The 18,267-nt window shown below is 32.9% G+C and overlaps 1 protein-coding gene across 6 annotated transcripts in view; it reads left to right on the top strand.

Annotated features, from left to right (window-relative positions):
* Positions 1–18,267, top strand: part of LOC142226404 (large neutral amino acids transporter small subunit 1-like) — a 53,498-nt gene that overhangs the window by 14,825 nt on the left and 20,406 nt on the right. For 3 of the 6 annotated variants that reach the window (XM_075296399.1, XM_075296397.1, XM_075296398.1), the window contains exons 2-4: positions 10,052–10,496; positions 15,848–16,043; positions 16,538–16,640. In XM_075296399.1, the coding sequence (XP_075152514.1) occupies positions 10,258–10,496; positions 15,848–16,043; positions 16,538–16,640 (538 nt within the window). In that variant the 5' untranslated portion in view covers positions 10,052–10,257. The remainder of the gene's footprint in view (positions 1–10,051; positions 10,497–15,847; positions 16,044–16,537; positions 16,641–18,267) is intronic. The other 3 variants (XM_075296402.1, XM_075296400.1, XM_075296401.1) reach the window with 1 other exon arrangement.

The following is an 18,267-nucleotide window of genomic DNA, read 5'->3' as shown; positions in this document are numbered from 1 at the left end:
TCAATAATTTTGGTCCACAAATAAAGGGTGATTTGTTAAGAGCTTGATAACTTTTTTAAAAAAAAAACGCATAAAATTTGCAAAATCTCATCGGTTCTTTATTTGAAACGTTAGATTGGTCCATGACATTTACTTTTTGAAGATAATTTCATTTAAATGTTGACCGCGGCTGCGTCTTAGGTGGTCCATTCGGAAAGTCCAATTTTGGGCAACTTTTTCGAGCATTTCGGCCGGAATAGCCCGAATTTCTTCGGAAATGTTGTCTTCCAAAGCTGGAATAGTTGCTGGCTTATTTCTGTAGACTTTAGACTTGACGTAGCCCCACAAAAAATAGTCTAAAGGCGTCAAATCGCATGATCTTGGTGGCCAACTTACCGGTCCATTTCTTGAGATGAATTGTTCTCCGAAGTTTTCCCTCAAAATGGCCATAGAATCGCGAGCTGTGTGGCATGTAGCGCCATCTTGTTGAAACCACATGTCAACCAAGTTCAGTTCTTCCATTTTTGGCAACAAAAAGTTTGTTAGCATCGAACGATAGCGATCGCCATTCACCGTAACGTTGCGTCCAACAGCATCTTTGAAAAAATACGGTCCAATGATTCCACCAGCGTACCAACCACACCAAACAGTGCATTTTTCGGGATGCATGGGCAGTTCTTGAACGGCTTCTGGTTGCTCTTCACTCCAAATGCGGCAATTTTGCTTATTTACGTAGCCATTCAACCAGAAATGAGCCTCATCGCTGAACAAAATTTGTCGATAAAAAAGCGGATTTTCTGCCAACTTTTCTAGGGCCCATTCACTGAAAATTCGACGTTGTGGCAGATCGTTCGTCTATTCATGATGAAATGTCAAAGCATACTGAGCATCTTTCTCTTTGACACCATGTCTGAAATCCCACGTGATCTGTCAAATACTAATGCATGAAAATCCTAACCTCAAAAGAATCACCCTTTACATATACTGTTGGTATTTTCTCATGTTATGATGGGTATTTATATCATTATTTTATTTATTAAACATTGCCCTAAATTTGAAATATAGAGTTCAATTGGCATCTAATGTGAAATTAAGACCTTTCACATAAATAAATACGATACTTTATATCGATCCACTTACGGTACCCCCACAATAGAACTACAAATTAATGGTATTAAAATGAGATTTATGGTGTTTTCTTTTCTGAAAAAAGTGCTTTGCCTTCGTTTTGTCTGTACAGAATGTGCATTTTTAAAATGTTACCAGAAACCTAAAAAAATGCTATCATTTCAGCGGGCAGAAAAGAATTCAAAGAAGGAAACAGGGCAATCGCAGCACTCTCATTTGTTGGCAGTGCTGAAAATGCCCGTAATTTGCCTCTATGCGTGGCGCTATTTTCACAACAGAATTCGAAGCCTTTTCGCACTTTTGCCTGTTTTTTTAGAAAAGAACCTAAAGAGTACATTTTCCGGGCAAAATGCAAAAAAAAGTGTGCATTTTTTACAAGAAAAGAAAACGCCATTAGTTATATTACCCGGAGTCGACTCCGGAGTCGGAGTCGGAGTCGAGCTGATGAAAAATGCTGGAGTCGGAGTCGAGCAAAATTGGCTCGACTCCACAGCCCTGGTCACAAGTGGTGAATTCTCCCTTATCAATAAGTGCTGCACAACTCTTTATTTACATCAATACCAAGGTCCTCCTTTTTATAGCCGGTCCGAAAGGCGTTTCACATTGCTCTGAAACCACTCGTAGAAGCTTTGAAACACTTAGGGTATGGTCACACTAGGCAAATATTTGACAAAAATTGTGTCAAAAATTATACCAAAACACTTTACCAAACTCTTCCATACTTCGAATATGAGCTAAATATGTTTGCTGGTTTGACTGTGGTTCGTCACCACCTTTTTATTTCTGTCAAATATTTTCCCAGTGTGACCATACCATTAGAAATGTCACCAGCATTACAGAGAAGGGATAATACACCGCAGAAAAACTTTTTGGTATTTGGTCGATATCCAGATTTAACTTTTTAAGCCTCCTGGGGGTGTCAAATTTCATCCGATCCGGTAGAAATTTAGTATACGATGTCCGTAAATACAAAAATTGGTTCTTAGCAATTTTATAATGTAAACGCCCATAATTTGGAATACACTGCCTGAACATACTCTTTTCAAAATATATATCAAATTATCAAAATAATATTCATAGAAAAAACGAATAAACAAAGGCTTTGAATAGGCATGTGAAAATAACTTAAAAATGTTTACCCTTTACGATCGCAGTATTTATTTGAACAAACGATGCGAATATTTGAATTTAGAGTAAATGGGAATTTCGAGTATCCATGGAAACCGTCAAACTAAAACATCTCAGCTCGGTGTGAACGGTGAAATGTTTTGGAAAAAACGAATGAGGAAAACTAGTCAGTGGGAACATAGCATAAGACTTTTGATCTTTATTTTTTAAATATCATTGCAAAACAAGAATATCAAGCTTTTATTTTATTTTTGCGTATGAGATTTTAATGCATAACCATTCATTCGCGGAATTAATTGATGCCATTAATTTTTTAATTGAAATGATAACAGTAGATAAAAATGATACAGTAGATAACGAATATAAAAAATATCAATTCAAATTTCTTCGATCAAGAAAATGACACAGTAGATATAGGCTTTCCAGATGGTCGAGATTCGCCTGGATTGTCCAGGAATTGCGTCTCCAGGAAGTATACCGAATCTTTTACAAAACTCGAAATTTCAATTACTCAACGCATATATGTATTTTCATTTTTTTGTACTATATGTTAGTGTTTACATATGCAAAAAAACTACATCCTCAAAGAACGTCGCTTCTGTAACATACACTGAAAAAAAAGCATACTCAGTTCCAAAGATTTTGTCTTTACTTTAAAAAATTTGGTATTGATTCCGAGCCAAAGAAGCGGAGAATACAAGTAAGGATACTTTTAAGACACAATTTTCTTTTACATTTAGGTTTTGTGTACTTGCTTCTAGGAAGCAAATTTTAATTTTTCGCTTACTCAGATTTTTTTCTTCATATGCTATCAAAGTCCTTTAAAAACGAGTTAAAGGCAACTTTATTTTCCAAATTAGGACTCGACTTCCAGTAGAAATTATGCTATGTTTGAAGTAAAAACTTCTTTAAAATAAAGTTTTGAAAAACATGTCCTATATGTGAACGATTTTTTGTTTTGTAGTCAAGATGCAAAAAGACAACAAATTTAAAGACAATTTCACTAAATTTAAAGAATTTTTCTGAATTATTAAAGTCAAGTTGACCTTAGCCTATAAATTTTTTCTTTCATGTTAAGATACCCATTTTTAAGTCAAATCACTTAATTATAAGGACAATACGACTTCATTGAAAAGTTTATCGACTTTTGGACAAGGAAAATAGCTTTATTTTAGAGAAATGCGTCTTCTATGCTAAGTAAAATTTGTATTCGTATTTTAAAGACATGAAATCTTTGACCTCACGACAATATTTTTTTCAGTGTATAAACCTAACACATTGTGCTTCAAGCATATAAATGGTACAAATAATTATCATACTCTTCTTATTGATATGAAGTGATTTTTTGTCAATGTGAATTGAATTTGAGCATCAATTAAACTATTCAGAGTTTTATGTTGTACTGAAAAATTCACTCCAATAATACAACATTTTCCAACAATACGCATAGGCCTGACATTATATAATTCGTAATAGAGACCGATTTATATGGGCGCTATACCTCACATTCGGCACACGTATTTGTAGTCCTAAAATACCTCTAGATTTCCAATTTCAGACCAATCGGATAAAAGTTACGGTTTCTGGAAGCACAACCTATTTGTGGTCCTACATTACCTGCAGATTTCCTATTTCAATCAAATCGGACAAATATTAACAAGACCCCAAATCTCAGAACAGTTTATATGGGGACTATATTATTATATACTTCAGTCGGAAATCGATGTGTTACAAACGGCATGACAAATTTATTATAACCACCCCCCCCCCCCCTCACCATTCTATAAAAACAAGTAAGGAAAGTCTAAAGTAGATCTAAATTTTCGATACCATATCACATCCGTCAAATGCGTTGGGGGCTATATATAAAGGTTTGTCCCAAATACACACATTTAAATATCACTCGATCTGGAAGAATTTGATAGACTTCTACAAAATCTATAGACCCAAAATTTAAGTCGGCTAATGTACTAGGGTGGAACACAATGTTAGTAAAAAAATATGGGAAACGTTTAAATCTGAAGCAATTTTAAGGAAACTTCGAAAAAGTTTATTTATGATTTATCGCTCGATATATATGTATTAGAAGTTTAGGAAAATTAGAGTCATTTTTACAACTTTTCGACTAAGCAGTGGCGATTTTACAAGGAAAATGTTGGTATTTTGACCATTTTTGTCGAAATCAGAAAAACATGTATGGGAGCTATATCTAAATCTGAACCGATGTCAACCAAATTTGGCACGCATAGCAACAATGCTAATTCTATTCCCTGTGCAAAATTTCAACTAAATCGGAGTTAAAAATTGGCCTCTGTGGTCATATGAGTGTAAATCGGGCGAAAGCTATATATGGGAGATATATCCAAATCTGAACCGATTTCAACCAAATTTGGCACGCATAGCTACAATGCTAATTTTACTCCCTGTGCAAAAATTTCAACAAAATTGGGGTAAAACTCAGGCTTCTGGGACCGTATTAGTCCATATCGGGCGAAAGATATATATGGGAGATATATCTAAATCAGAAACGATTTCAATAAAATTTGGCACACTTGACTTTAGTACTAATTGTTCTTCCTGTGCAAAATTTTAAGTAAATTAGGGTAAAACTCTGGCTTCTGGGGCCATATAAGTCCTTATCGGGCGAAATATATATATATATATGGGAGCTATATCTAAGTCTGAACTGATTTCTTCCAAAATCAATAGGGATCTATTCTGAGCCAAAACACATACTTGTGCCAAATTTGAAGTCGATTGGACTAAAACTGCGACCTAGATTTTGATTACAAAAATGTGTTCACGGACAGACGGACATGGCTATATCAACTCAGGAGCCCACCCTGAGCATTTTTGCCAAAGACACCATGTGTCTATCTCGTCTCCTTCTGGGTGTTGCAAACATATGCACTAACTTATAATACCCTGTTCCACAGTGTGGAGCAGGGTATAAACACGCATTATAGATAAACGTATTATAAAACTGTCAAATATAGAACCAATTTCCTTCAGTAAACATAAAATAACTCCATATTTAAAAATGTCAAATAGCCCATATATCTTTTTTAAAGGTATGTACAAACACTTGTTAGCGAGTGTAGGCTAAATTATGTTTTGGGGGTGTGTTAGCTTAACTTCTCTTTTTATTCTCTCAGAATAATTTTACTCAAAATGAATCCTCTCTTTTGAAATGGGTTAGTCACCAGGGATGGAAAATGCAGTACTATAGTACTTTTTTCAATACTTTTTTCAACCTGGTCAGTACCGTAGTACCCCTGCGAATGATTTAGTGCCTTTTTTTGTAGACATTTTTGAGTCGATATCAGATTCTTCAGAAAGTTTTGTCAAAATTTTATTTCTACAGAAAATTTTTTCAACATTTTATATCTATCAAACATTTTGTCAAAATTTTATTTCTGTAGAAAATTTTATCAAAATTTTATTTCTATAGAAAATATTGTCACATTTTATGTCTATAGCAAATTTTGTCTAAATTTAATTTCTATAGAAACATTTTTGTCACATTTTTTGTCTGTAGCAAATTTTGTCAAAATTTAATTTCTATAGAAAATTTTATAAAAATTTTATATCTATAGAAAATTTTGTCAAAATTTTATTTCGGTAGAAAAATAGAAAGTTCACCACTGTGGTATCACAATGGACTGAATAGTCTAAGTGAGCCTGATACATCGGGCTGCCACATAACCAACCTAACCTATATCTCTAGAAAATGTTGTCAAAATTTTATTTTGGTAGAAAATTTTGTCAAAATTTTATTGCTATTGAAAATTTTGTCAAAAATTTATTTTTATTTATCTACAAAAAAATTATGAAAGACCATGAATTTTACCAATCTACACGGACGAAAAAGACTGTTTTTCATATGTATGAGTATAAACATTATATGTTTGGAACTCAAATTTTTAAACACAATATTTTTGAGTGCAACCATATAATGTTCATAACATATTAGAACATATTATGTATGGGACATAAAATGTTTGTAAATATAATATGCTTGGATGCAAACATATATTAATTTAGAAATAGCCCATAAACATATATGTGTTTACAAAGAGAGACAAAGTGTATGCTGGAAGTAAAATAATGAAAGTAACCAATTGGCGCATTACAAATATATATACACAAAGAAAATTTCATTAAATATAGGAAAAATACTATGTGTGAATATAAACAAGTATAAATTTACAAATTATGAGTAAAAATATATACGTTGTGATATAAGACTTCGTATTGTATATGCTTAAGTAAAATATTAAAATGAATATTCGGAGAGAAAATTCATTCGGAACCAAGATAAAATATATTTGAAAAAAAGAGCATGAGTTTTGTTTATCATTTTCGCATTACGGGCACAATTTTTTTGTTTCGTCAAAACAAATCGGAACGTAGGACGAGTAAGTCAAAATATTCAAACAAAGGTAATTAAAGGGATCTTCATAAAAACTAACGAAAGGGCACTATACACTGAACAAAAAGCATGTCCGGTTCCAAAGATTGTGTCTCCACTTTAACAATTTTGATATTGATTCCGAACCAAAGAAGCGGAGAATACAAGTTAGAATGCTTTGAGAAACACAATTCTCTTTTAAATGGGGTTTTGTGTACACGCTCACAAAAAATCGCTTCTGTAACATATACTCCCAAACATATTTTGCTTCAAGCATATACATTTTTGGGTATTGCCCAAACATTTATATGTTTGATCTCTTCCAATATATAATATGTTTGAAAGCATATTGGTCTAAACAATATATGTTTGGGTAGTCGAAGTTCCAAACATTTTGTATTTTTGCATCCAAATTCAATAATGTTGTCTTCCAAAAAACAATATGTTATTATGTGAACATATAATATGTTTGGAAGCATTTTGCACCCAAAAATATTATATGCTTAAAAAAAATTCTCCCAAACAATATTGTGCTCAAAATTTTATTTATTTATTTATATATTTACAATCATAATGAATTATGAAAATAAACAGGTAATATTGGTGCTAACAACATAGGTTTTCGACCTGAATGCTCAAAATTTTGTTTCTGCCCAATTGTATATTCCCCCACATCTTTCTCACTTCCACGAGATTTTTTAGTTTTTAGCACCTTTTTCTGTAATACAAACATTGTAGAAGAAACTATTCAATTGTATGATTTTTTTTAATTTTAATTTTACCTTTTGCCGGGCGGGGATTCGACCACACAGTTTGTAAGGATCAAAGAAGTAGCTGATCAATTGCCCAAGGAAAAATAAAATGTTAATTTTGTAATAACAAGCAACAACCACCAACTTAATTCAATATCGCTCCCTGTTAAATAGCGCTCCAAGCTACTAAACACATATATGTTTATAGGCTATTTCTAAATTAATATATGTTTGCATCCAACCATATTATATTTACAAACATTTTATGTCCCAAACATAATATGTTCTAACATATTAACATATATGTCCCAAACATGTTATGCTAGTTTATGAACATTATATGCTTGCACTCAAAAATATTGTGTTTAAAAATTTGTGTTCCAAACATATAATGTTTATAGCCAAACATATGAAAAACAGTCTTTTTCATCCGTGTACTTGACTCTACGAAGCACATTTCAATTTTTCGCTTTTTCAGCTTTTTTTCATATGCTATAAAATGTCCGTTAAAAAAAAGACTTCCAGTAGAAATTATGCTATGTTTCAAGTAAAAAATGTCTTTAAAATAAAGTATTGAAAAACATATCCTATTTTTGAATGATTTTTGCCTTGTAGTCAAGATGCAAAAATGCAACAAATTTAAAGACAGTTTCATTAGTTTTAAAGAATTTTTCTGAATTATTAAAGTCAAGTTGACCTTAGTCCAAAATTTGTTCTTTCATGTTATAATACCCATTTTTAAGTCAAATCACTTAATTATAACAACAACACGAATTCATTGAAAGTATCGACCTTTGAAGATCTATAAAAACAAAGATTATTTCCTCTTAATGAGTAGTCCAAGAGGAGTTGACGGATTTTTTCGAAAATAAAAGTGGGCATTGAGTTCGAGTTTTGCCGCTAAAATTATTTCTCATTTTAGCGGCAAAACCAGAATAACATTACAACTTTTTCCGGTAAATTGTATTATAACATGGTGGGGAAAGATCCAAAGCAACAATTGAATAAGTTTATTTTCTTTAAAAGAAATTATTAAAGAAAAGTAAAAGGGTAAACATGGCCATTTTAACGTGATAATGCCAATTTATACCGGCCTTAAGAATTAAATTAAGTACAAAATTATTCGTTAATAAAAATTCATATTTATTTGTATTTCTAAATTAATGGTGTTACATGCTAGCAAACAATTGTTCACACCAAAATAAATTTATGTGCTGTTTTAAAATTACTGTTTAGAATTTAAATATAATGTGCTTTTGAATGGTTATCGTTAACCTTAGGATTCGATGGAAAAATATTTATATATACTCGACTTCACGTTCTTCTTTTGTAAGAGTTTTTGAATTTCTTCCTTTATTTGTTACACAATTTTTATTGTTGCAATAAAAAAATAATATTTGATTTGAACTCAGTCCATTTCGTTTATATCAAGCACTTTTCTTTTCTGACTTTAAGTCTTTTATAAAACACACTTTACATTTTCGTAGTAAAAATTTAATATAATAGTATGAAATGCTGAACACCTTTTGCGGGAACTTCCGAACGTATCTGGAATATATGTTAAAAAATATATTAAAGAAAATGGTGTTGGTCGAAGCAGGGATCGAACCCAGGTCCCCTGTCACGCAAGGCGGACGACCAACCACTGCTCCACGCTGCCAACAAATGTATGTTTAACAATGTTATGTTGTTAAACAATGTTATGGTTGCATCGGCTCGTGGGCGCCGCAAGCTATGCTATATAAATATAACTTATAACGATAATTATCTCTTGATGACCATAACAGCTACGTAGGCCAGTGGTTAGTGTGCTGGCTTACAAACTGTGTGGTCCGCTGTTCGAATCCCCGTCCGGCAAAAGGTAAAATTAAAAAAAAATTATAAAATATAATAATTTCTTCTAAAATGTTTGTATTACAGAAAAAGGTGCTAAGAACTCGTGGAAGTGAGAAAAATGTGAGGGAATATACAATTTGGCAGAAAAAAAAAATTTGAGCACAATCTTCTTTGGGAGAAAATTCTTCTAAGCATATAATATTTTTGGGTTCAAAATGTTTCCAAACATATTATATGTTCACATAAGAACATATAGATTTTTGGAAGACAACATTATTGAATTTGGATGGAAAAATACAAAATGTTTGGAACTTGGACTACCCAAACATATTATATTGTTTAGACCAATATGCTTTCAAACATATTATATATTGGAAGAAATCAAACATATAAATGTTTGGGCAATACCCAAAAATTGATATGCTTGAAGCAAAATATGTTTGGGAGTATATGTTACAGAAGCGATTTTTTTTTTTGAGGGTGTACCAAACAGTAGATTTATATCAACTGTAGCGACCGTGATTATAATACTACGGTAGTCATTTTAAGTGGATATAAAACTAAAACAAAAAAATATTTAAAATTGGGGAGTTGACAAACAAAATTTTATTTTCTTTAAAATGCAGTCTAAGGGAGCACTTCTCAATGATCTTCCAATAGAATTTCTGTTGAAATTTAGTGAAAAGTACTTTTTCGCTCAAAAAAATACCTTTTTTGTACTTTCTCCAAAATTTTATTTTCCATCCCTTGTGGTCACCATCAACAAATAGTTGCAACCAGAAATTTAAACGTTTTACTTACCCGACAAAATTCTTAGTTGCAGTTTAGCCGTCGGTCGTGTGTAGCTCTGATTACGGAAGAAGATAATTTAAACAAGTATCAAACACACCTTCCACAAAAATGTTCAACTTAATCATATAAAAATAAATTGAAGTGAATGCAAATCTGGATTTAACTGAATATATAATTTAAAGCTCGTCTTATAAAAAAATATAATTACTAAACAGAATAAAATAAACCACAATGACGGAACGTTATGGAAATGGTGTTAAAACGGATCTCGTGGAGTTACCACATCGACCATCCGTTAAAGAGCAAAATGGTACTAAGAAAGAATTTCCTCTAAGTGATGATGATCAACAAAGTGAAAAAATTGTTCTCAAACGGAAATTGTCGTTAATGAATGGTGTGACAATAATTGTGGGTACAATTATTGGATCGGGAATTTTTATAGCTCCCACCGGGGTATTCAAGTACACAGAGTAAGTATCATAGATGAGTGTTTTAATAATTTTAATTATTATTATAAGGACAATACGACTTCATTGAAAAGATTATCGACTTTTGGACAAGGAAAAGATTATCGACTTTTGGACAAGGAAAAAAAATTATAATAGAGAAATGCGTCTTCTATGCTAAGCAAAATTTGCATTCGTATTTTAAAGACATGAAATCTTTGACCTCACGACAATATTTTTTTTCAGTGTAGGCCATTCCTTTTGAAATCATCTGCATGGAAATTTAAGAAATTTTGTGGATGGCAGGTTTGCTAGTGCAGTTACATTGTCAATTTTTAGCATTCAAATCTTAAATGTGTTCATATCTTTCTGTCATGTTAGAGCGCATTTATTCGTTTAATTAGCTATTATTCTTCACTGATAAGGGAGTATTGTGTCGTTTTCGTTAGGAGTAATACATAATTGGAGACGCTTTCTTTAAAAATTAAATTAGAAAAACCAAAGCTTGACGAAGAATAACGTCATTTATCAAATTTTGTTAGTAAACACTTGTCACAATACGGAAATGATCAACCACGGACTTGTATTGACTGCCCAAAATATTTCAGTGTCCAATTTAAGCAATTTAACTTAATCGATGGTTGTGTATCTCCCATGCTTGGGGCATGTATACATAAAGGCATTAATTTTTCGGCATATTCTTATGAAATATTGCATCACTTTGGCTTCAGAAAAGAGCATAAATTGAAGCAATCAAAAAGCCGACTGTATTTTTAGCAATTTGTTTTTTTTTTCTTTCCATTTCTATCAGTTGTAAACTAAGATCCTCTCAAATCAAAATTCATATACCCTCCACTATGGATTTGAATGTACACACACTCAAAGAAAACAAGGGACCTCCTTTTTATAGCCGAGTCCGAACGGCGTTCCACATTGCAGTGAAACCACATAGAGAAGCTTTGAAACACTCAGAAATGTCACCAACATTACTGAGGTGGGATAATCCACCGCTGAAAAACTTTTTGGTGTTCGGTCGAAGCAGGAATCGAACCCACGACCTTGTGTATGCAAGGCCGGCATGCTAACCATTGCACCATTAAGTTAATTAAGTCAATGATTGAAAATTTTAAAATTCTTTATTAAAAAAATAATTGATACAATTAACTTTTTAATCAAATTCGGAAGACTAAGTCAGTTAAAAAAAGTGATTAACATTTTTTTTTAATTTTTAATTAAAAATATATTTCGAACAATTAATTGTTAATCCCAATAAAAACTCTAAGCCAATTCAGAAAGTAATTGAAAATATTTACCTTTTTTAATTAAAAAACAAGTAAGTAAAGTCTAAAGTCGGGCGGAGCCGACTATATTATACCCTTCACCATGTAGACGAACATTTGTGTTACCATCTCAACTACTTCAAATTTGCTGGGAGCGGTGAAATCGTGTATTTAAAAAATCAAATTAAATTTCTTTTTCAAGTTCAATTAGTATAAAATTCAGGAAAAATATTCAGTTAGGCTTTCGCTTTTCCAAATCCGAATTGCCGGGCCTCACGCTTGACACCTGCCATCAGATTTTGTACAGGCACCTTGTCCACCTTCTTCGCCGCAGAAAGCCAGTTTGCCTTGAACTGCTGCTCGTCCTTAGCAGTTTTTTTGGTCTTCTTTAGGTTCCGCATGACAATAGCCCAGTATTTCTCAATTGGGCGGAGCTCTGGCGTGTTGGGAGGGTTCTTGTCCTTGGGAACCACCTGCACGTTGTTGGCGGCGTACCACTCCATGGCCTTTTTACCGTAATGGCAAGATGCCAAATCCGGCCAAAACAGTACGGAAAAACCGTGTTTCTTCAGGAAAGAAAGCAGACGTTTATTCAAACACTCTTTCACTTAAATTTCTTGGTTGACAGTCCCGGAAGCTATGAAAATGCTGCTTTTCAAGCCACAGGTACAGATGGCTTGCCAAACCAGATATTTCTTTGCGAACTTTGACAGTTTTATGTGCTTGAAAATATCTGCTACCTTTCCCCTTCCTTTTGCCGTATAAAACTCCTGTCCCGGAAGCTGCTTGTAGTCGGCTTTGACGTAGGTTTCGTCGTCCATTACCACGCAGTCAAACTTCGTCAGCATCGTCGTGTACACCCTCCGGGATCGCGCTTTGGCCCTCGTATTTTGTTTATCATCGCGATTTGGAGTAGGTAGTGACCTTCTTGTAAGTCGATAGTCCGGCTCGTTTTTTGGCTCGATGCACGGTTGTAGACGATACACCCAGCTTATTTGCGGCATCTCGGAGAGAGAGGTTAGGGTTTCGCTTAAAACTACCGGCAACTCTCTTTGTCGTCTCAGCGGCTTCCGGCTTTCTATTTTCCCCCGATCCAGACTTCCTGACTGTCGACAAACGTTCCCCAAACACTTTAATTACATTTGTAGCGGTTGATTTGGCAACTTTTAGCGATTTTGCCAGCTTTGCGTGCGAGTAGCTCGGATTTTCGCGATGCGCGAGCAAAATTTTGATACGCTGCTCTTCTTGCTTGGACGGCATTTTGACAATTGAAGAGTGAATTCCAAAAGGAGCAACATTCTACACACACACACCTTCAAAATGAGGGGTGTTCAGGTTTTTTAAATGCAAAATCGAAAGAAATACGTCAAGTTTATATTGACCAAATTTTGACCGTATCGCTCTTTAAAAGTTTGCATTTCCAGATACAAATACTTTTAATGGAGACAATTTTTTGTACTTCTACAAAAACTCTAGAATTAAAATTTAAATCGACTAACGCCCTGGGATAAAACACAATGTTAGTAAACAAATATGGGAAATATGAAGCGAGAGAAATTTGAATGCAATTGTACAAAAAAGCATTTATGATTTACCAGGCGATACATATGTATTCGAGATATAGGACAATTTTAGTAATATTTGCAATTTTTGCTACTCTTCAGTGGCGAGTTTACAAGGATATTGGTTAGATCTCGCCAAGATATGTGGTCAAGTGTGGGTTGTGATATATTATTTGGTCAAGTCAGGCGACTTGACCAAGTAAGCCAACTTTGAGTAAGATAGGTTGATAAATAAGGGTTTTACGGCCAAATTTGGCAAAATCGGGCGAGACATATATATGGGAGCTATATCAAAATCTGAACCGATTTCGATTATTTTTAGCACATACTGTCAGTACCATAAAAGATTAGAGTAAGTCAAGTTTGAGTAAGATCGCTTAATAAATAAGGTTTTTATGGCCAAATTTGGGAAAATCGGGCGATACATATATATGGGAGCTATATCTAAATCTGAACCGATTTCGATGAAATTTTGCAGACTTACAGGGTGATGAAAAAGTCGAAATCGGGCGATATATATATATATGGGAGCTATATCTAAATTTGATCCGATTTCTTCCAAATTCAATAGCGTTCGTCCTTGTGCCCCTGTACCAAATTTCATCCAAATCGGTTAATAATTGCGACCGGAATCCTGTGAACAACAAATACATGGACAGACGGACGGACGGACACCAAGCGCTAGATCGACTCAGGAGGTGATTCTGAGTCGATCGGTATATATTTTATGGGGTCTAAAATCAATATTTCTGGTAGGCACATTTTTTGGCCGATCAAACTTATTATACATTGACCACTATGTGGTTTAGGGTATAAACATTTTTTATGTGTATATGGCCATATCGGTTAATTATTATCGATCAAGAATGGTTTTTATACACCCAGATAAGGAATATAATCACCCCCAAACATATTTCAATGTTATTTTTGGAAGGGGAACATGTAATATGTTTGTCGGCACCATGTTATTTTCTCAAAAATTATGTATCTGATTTCGGCAAGCCTGTATATATTTGCCGAGAAAATAAAAAAAACAAGTTTGCAACAAAAACCGTCCAAAATAACATGTTTTGCTTAGAATATTTTTGGAGTTATCATATTCCTTCTCTGCGTGTAGGTATTATTTAATCTGCATTTTTTATCTAACACGCATTTCGACAATCTTACAACTTAGAAGACAATTTTAAGAAGGTTTAAGATATCGTACCATCGGCAACTGTTAGCACAACCGAAGTAATTATTTTAAGGATGACAGTCTTTAGTAGAACTTTGAGCATAAACCGTGGCGGAGGGTACATAAGGTTCGATCTGGCCGTAACTAGTTGTCCTAATTTGATTTTAGCGAAACTGATTGGTAATGCACATACACTCAAAAAAAAGTGAACTCTATATTTCACTAAAGCCAATTTAACTTTATTTTAGTTCATGGAATTATTATGTTTGGAGAAAGTTTTCTTTACTCTAATAATTTTTTGTGTACGTTAGTTAAATTAACTAAACCCGAAGAAAAAAATATACTCAACTGAAGCATAAAGATTAACTAAATTCGTGCCTTCCACAAAATAGTTCAGAATTTCTTTAAATTTGTAAATTTTACCAAAAATGTGGCCATCATGAACTTCGTATGTCACTAAAGACATTCTTGCAATTTTGAACTCCAAGTTTTTCCTTCAAACTACAAAATTTTCTTTAACAAGTGAAAAAACTTAGTTATGTCTAAAAAATTTTCTTGATTTTGTCGAAAAATATTTACTTATTTTTATGACATCGGCGTGATGCCAACGTTTGTAATACTGTTTAGTTAAAATTTTCTACAAATATTCAAAATTTTCTAAAATTAACCGAAAGTTTTCTTCCTGGTGGGTTCACTGTTTTTTCAGTGTAGTTACTTCATCACATACGATACTTCAAAGTAAAAAATGTTTTCTTAATTCCAAAAAAAGACTTTAAACCAAAGACGATAAATCCTCAAAATAAGTCTTAGCCTATATTTGAAGCGTTTTTATCTTAAATCTAAAGTTTCAATATTTCAGTTAATTTAAGGACAATTTCTTTAAATCAGAAATGTGTTTCTTTACTTCAAGGGAAAATTTCCTTAGTTCAAAGATATACGACTTTAACGTTGTGAAGCAAATTTCCAAAATTTGTGTACTAGTTTTAATAAAAAAAAAATTGAAACAAATATTATAAACTTTATTTTAATTAAAATTTTATTATTTTAAAGAAATTTTTCCTTAATATTTTGTAAAATGCACATCCTAAAATTAAGCTTGTATAATCTTTAATATCACGTAAATATGTTTTTCAGTGTACTACAACTCTCATTATTGGGCAAACTACTGGCTCCAATTTTAAGACATATGTGTAAACTCAAATTCAAATTTTGAAATCAAGCAAAATAGCGTAGAGAATATCGAAAATGTTTTTTTTTGAAACGAACCTCTTTAATTTAAATAATCAATTTTTATACAAAACTTTTAAATACATCCACTATTAGTTTGTTGATCATATTTTTCTCGTTTCTTTTTTACAGATCTGTAGGCAGTTCCTTATTAATTTGGTCAGCATGTGGTATACTGTCGACGATAGGCGCTCTATGTTATGCCGAATTGGGTACCAGTATTACAAGATCTGGTGGCGATTATGCCTATTTATTAGTGGCATTTGGTCCTCTGGTAGGATTTCTACGTTTATGGATTGCTTTGCTAATCATAAGACCAACAACACAGGTAAGAAATTACTCAGAGTTATTATAAAATGTCAAATACAAACAATTAACAAAAAAAATTGCATACAACGTGCAACGAATGACATTGCATTGCACGGCAAATTAAGAACTTTCAAATTATTTTTCGCTATATTATCTCGTGAAATAAATTAGCTCTAGTAGCTAGCAAATAGACTTGTTGGCTGATTGGCTCTAGAGACAAGCTAGCAAGTAACTAAGCAACAATGTCTATTTTCATAAATTTTTCTATTTGAACAAGTGAAAGCGATATGTTGTCTCATTATTTTAAGTATTTGAAATTGTAAATTTAAATTAAAAAAATTATACGAGTCATTTAACCTTGATTTTTCATTTTAAATAAAAAGATGAATCAATGTTTATGCATTCTTTTTACCATTTTATTATAAAAAATTTACTATTTCTATTTTATTTATATGTAGTAAAAAATAATTCTTGTTTATTTAAATGAGTTATTTTTTTATCATTTTATTGCAGACAATTGTTGCATTAACTTTTGCCCAATATGCTGCAAAACCATTTTTTGAAGACTGTGAACCTCCCGAAAATGCTGTCAAACTTTTAGCAGCTGTATGTTTATGTAAGTAGATGGATATTATTTAATGTCATATAATTTGCCAAATTGAGTAGGCTTACATTTTCAAAATCAATTTTTACCGCCATATGCAGAGAAAAAAAGATTGATTTAATCACGTAATCCAATTAATTTTTTAAAAGAAATTGCTTCTATTACGGAAATTATAGTATTTGTCACAGAATTAATTGGAAATATAAAATATACTTGATTACAAATGTAATTGAATTTTTCGGCACTTTCAATTATCTTTTTATACACTTCACCACTACTGTGGTACAGGGTATAATAAATTTGTGCATTTGTATGTAACGTCAAGAAGGAGTAATCATAGACCAACCTTTTAGTATACGGATCGGTTTAGAATTAAATTCTGAGTCGATTCAGCGATGTCCGTCTGTCTGTCTGTCCGTCCGTCTGTCTGTATATGTAATTTTGTGCACAAAGTACAGCTCGCAATTTAAGTCCGATCGTCCTCAAATTTGGCATAGGGCCGTTTCTTGGGACAGAGACAATCGCTATTTGTTTTGGAAAAAATCGGTTCAGATTTAGATATAGCTGCCATATATATTTATCCCCGATGTGGTCATAGTTAGCATGTTTATCAACCGATTTTCTTGAAATACCGTACATCCAAATATTTTATGAATCTCAAAAATCTTGCAAAATATCAGCCAAATCGGTTCAGATTTAGATATAGCTCCCATACATATCTTTCGTCCGATTTAGACTCATATGGCCACAGAGGCCAAAGTTTACTACCGATCTTCATGAAATTTTGCACAGAGGGTAGTATTGACATTCTACCAATGCTTGGTAAATTTGATTGAAATCGGACCAGATTTAGATATGGCTCCCATATATATCTCCCGTCCGATTTGCACTCATATGACCAGGGGGGCCAAAGTTATACTCCCATTTACGAGAAATTTCGCATAGATAGCAGAATTATTATTCTAACTATGCATGTCAAATTTAATCAAAATTGGTTCAGATTGTATATAGCTCCCAGAGAGAAGTTCACCACTGTGGTATCACAATGTACTGAATAGTCTAAGTGAGCCTGATACATCGGGCTGCCACATAACCTAACCTAACCATAGCTCCCATATATACGTACATCAGAGTTGGGGAAATATTGTAGACTGTTTCATATTTTAGACCCATTTTCAATGGGATTTTCCTCCAATTAACTGTATAGTTTCGATAGAGAATATATTTAAAATGATATTTAAGTGTGCCAAGTTTGATCTATTTTGGTTCAGATTTAGATAAAGCTCCCATATACTCGTTTTTCCGGTTTATACAAATATGGCCAAAATTTCCACACTTTACACAAAATTCTGTGATGATTTTCCCATATCTTAGTCATATCCTTCACACTGTAATGCCAGAATTTCCACAGAACGGTTGAGTTTTAAATAAGACTCCAAGTCGCCCGACTAGACCAAATAATATATCACAACCCACACTTGACCACATATCTTGGCGAGATCTAACCAATATCCTTGTAAAATCGCCACTGCTGAGTAGCAAATTTATAAATATTACTCTAATTGTCCTATATCTCGAATACATATGTATCGCCTGAAAAATCATAAATCTATTTTGTACAATTGCATTTTTCTCGGTT

Source organism: Haematobia irritans, chromosome 2 (assembly GCF_050003625.1).
Source record: "Haematobia irritans isolate KBUSLIRL chromosome 2, ASM5000362v1, whole genome shotgun sequence".
In the NCBI taxonomy this organism is placed as follows: Eukaryota; Metazoa; Arthropoda; class Insecta; order Diptera; family Muscidae; genus Haematobia; species Haematobia irritans.
Note: the sequence above shows the minus strand (reverse complement) of the source record. Positions and strands in the feature narration are given on the sequence as shown.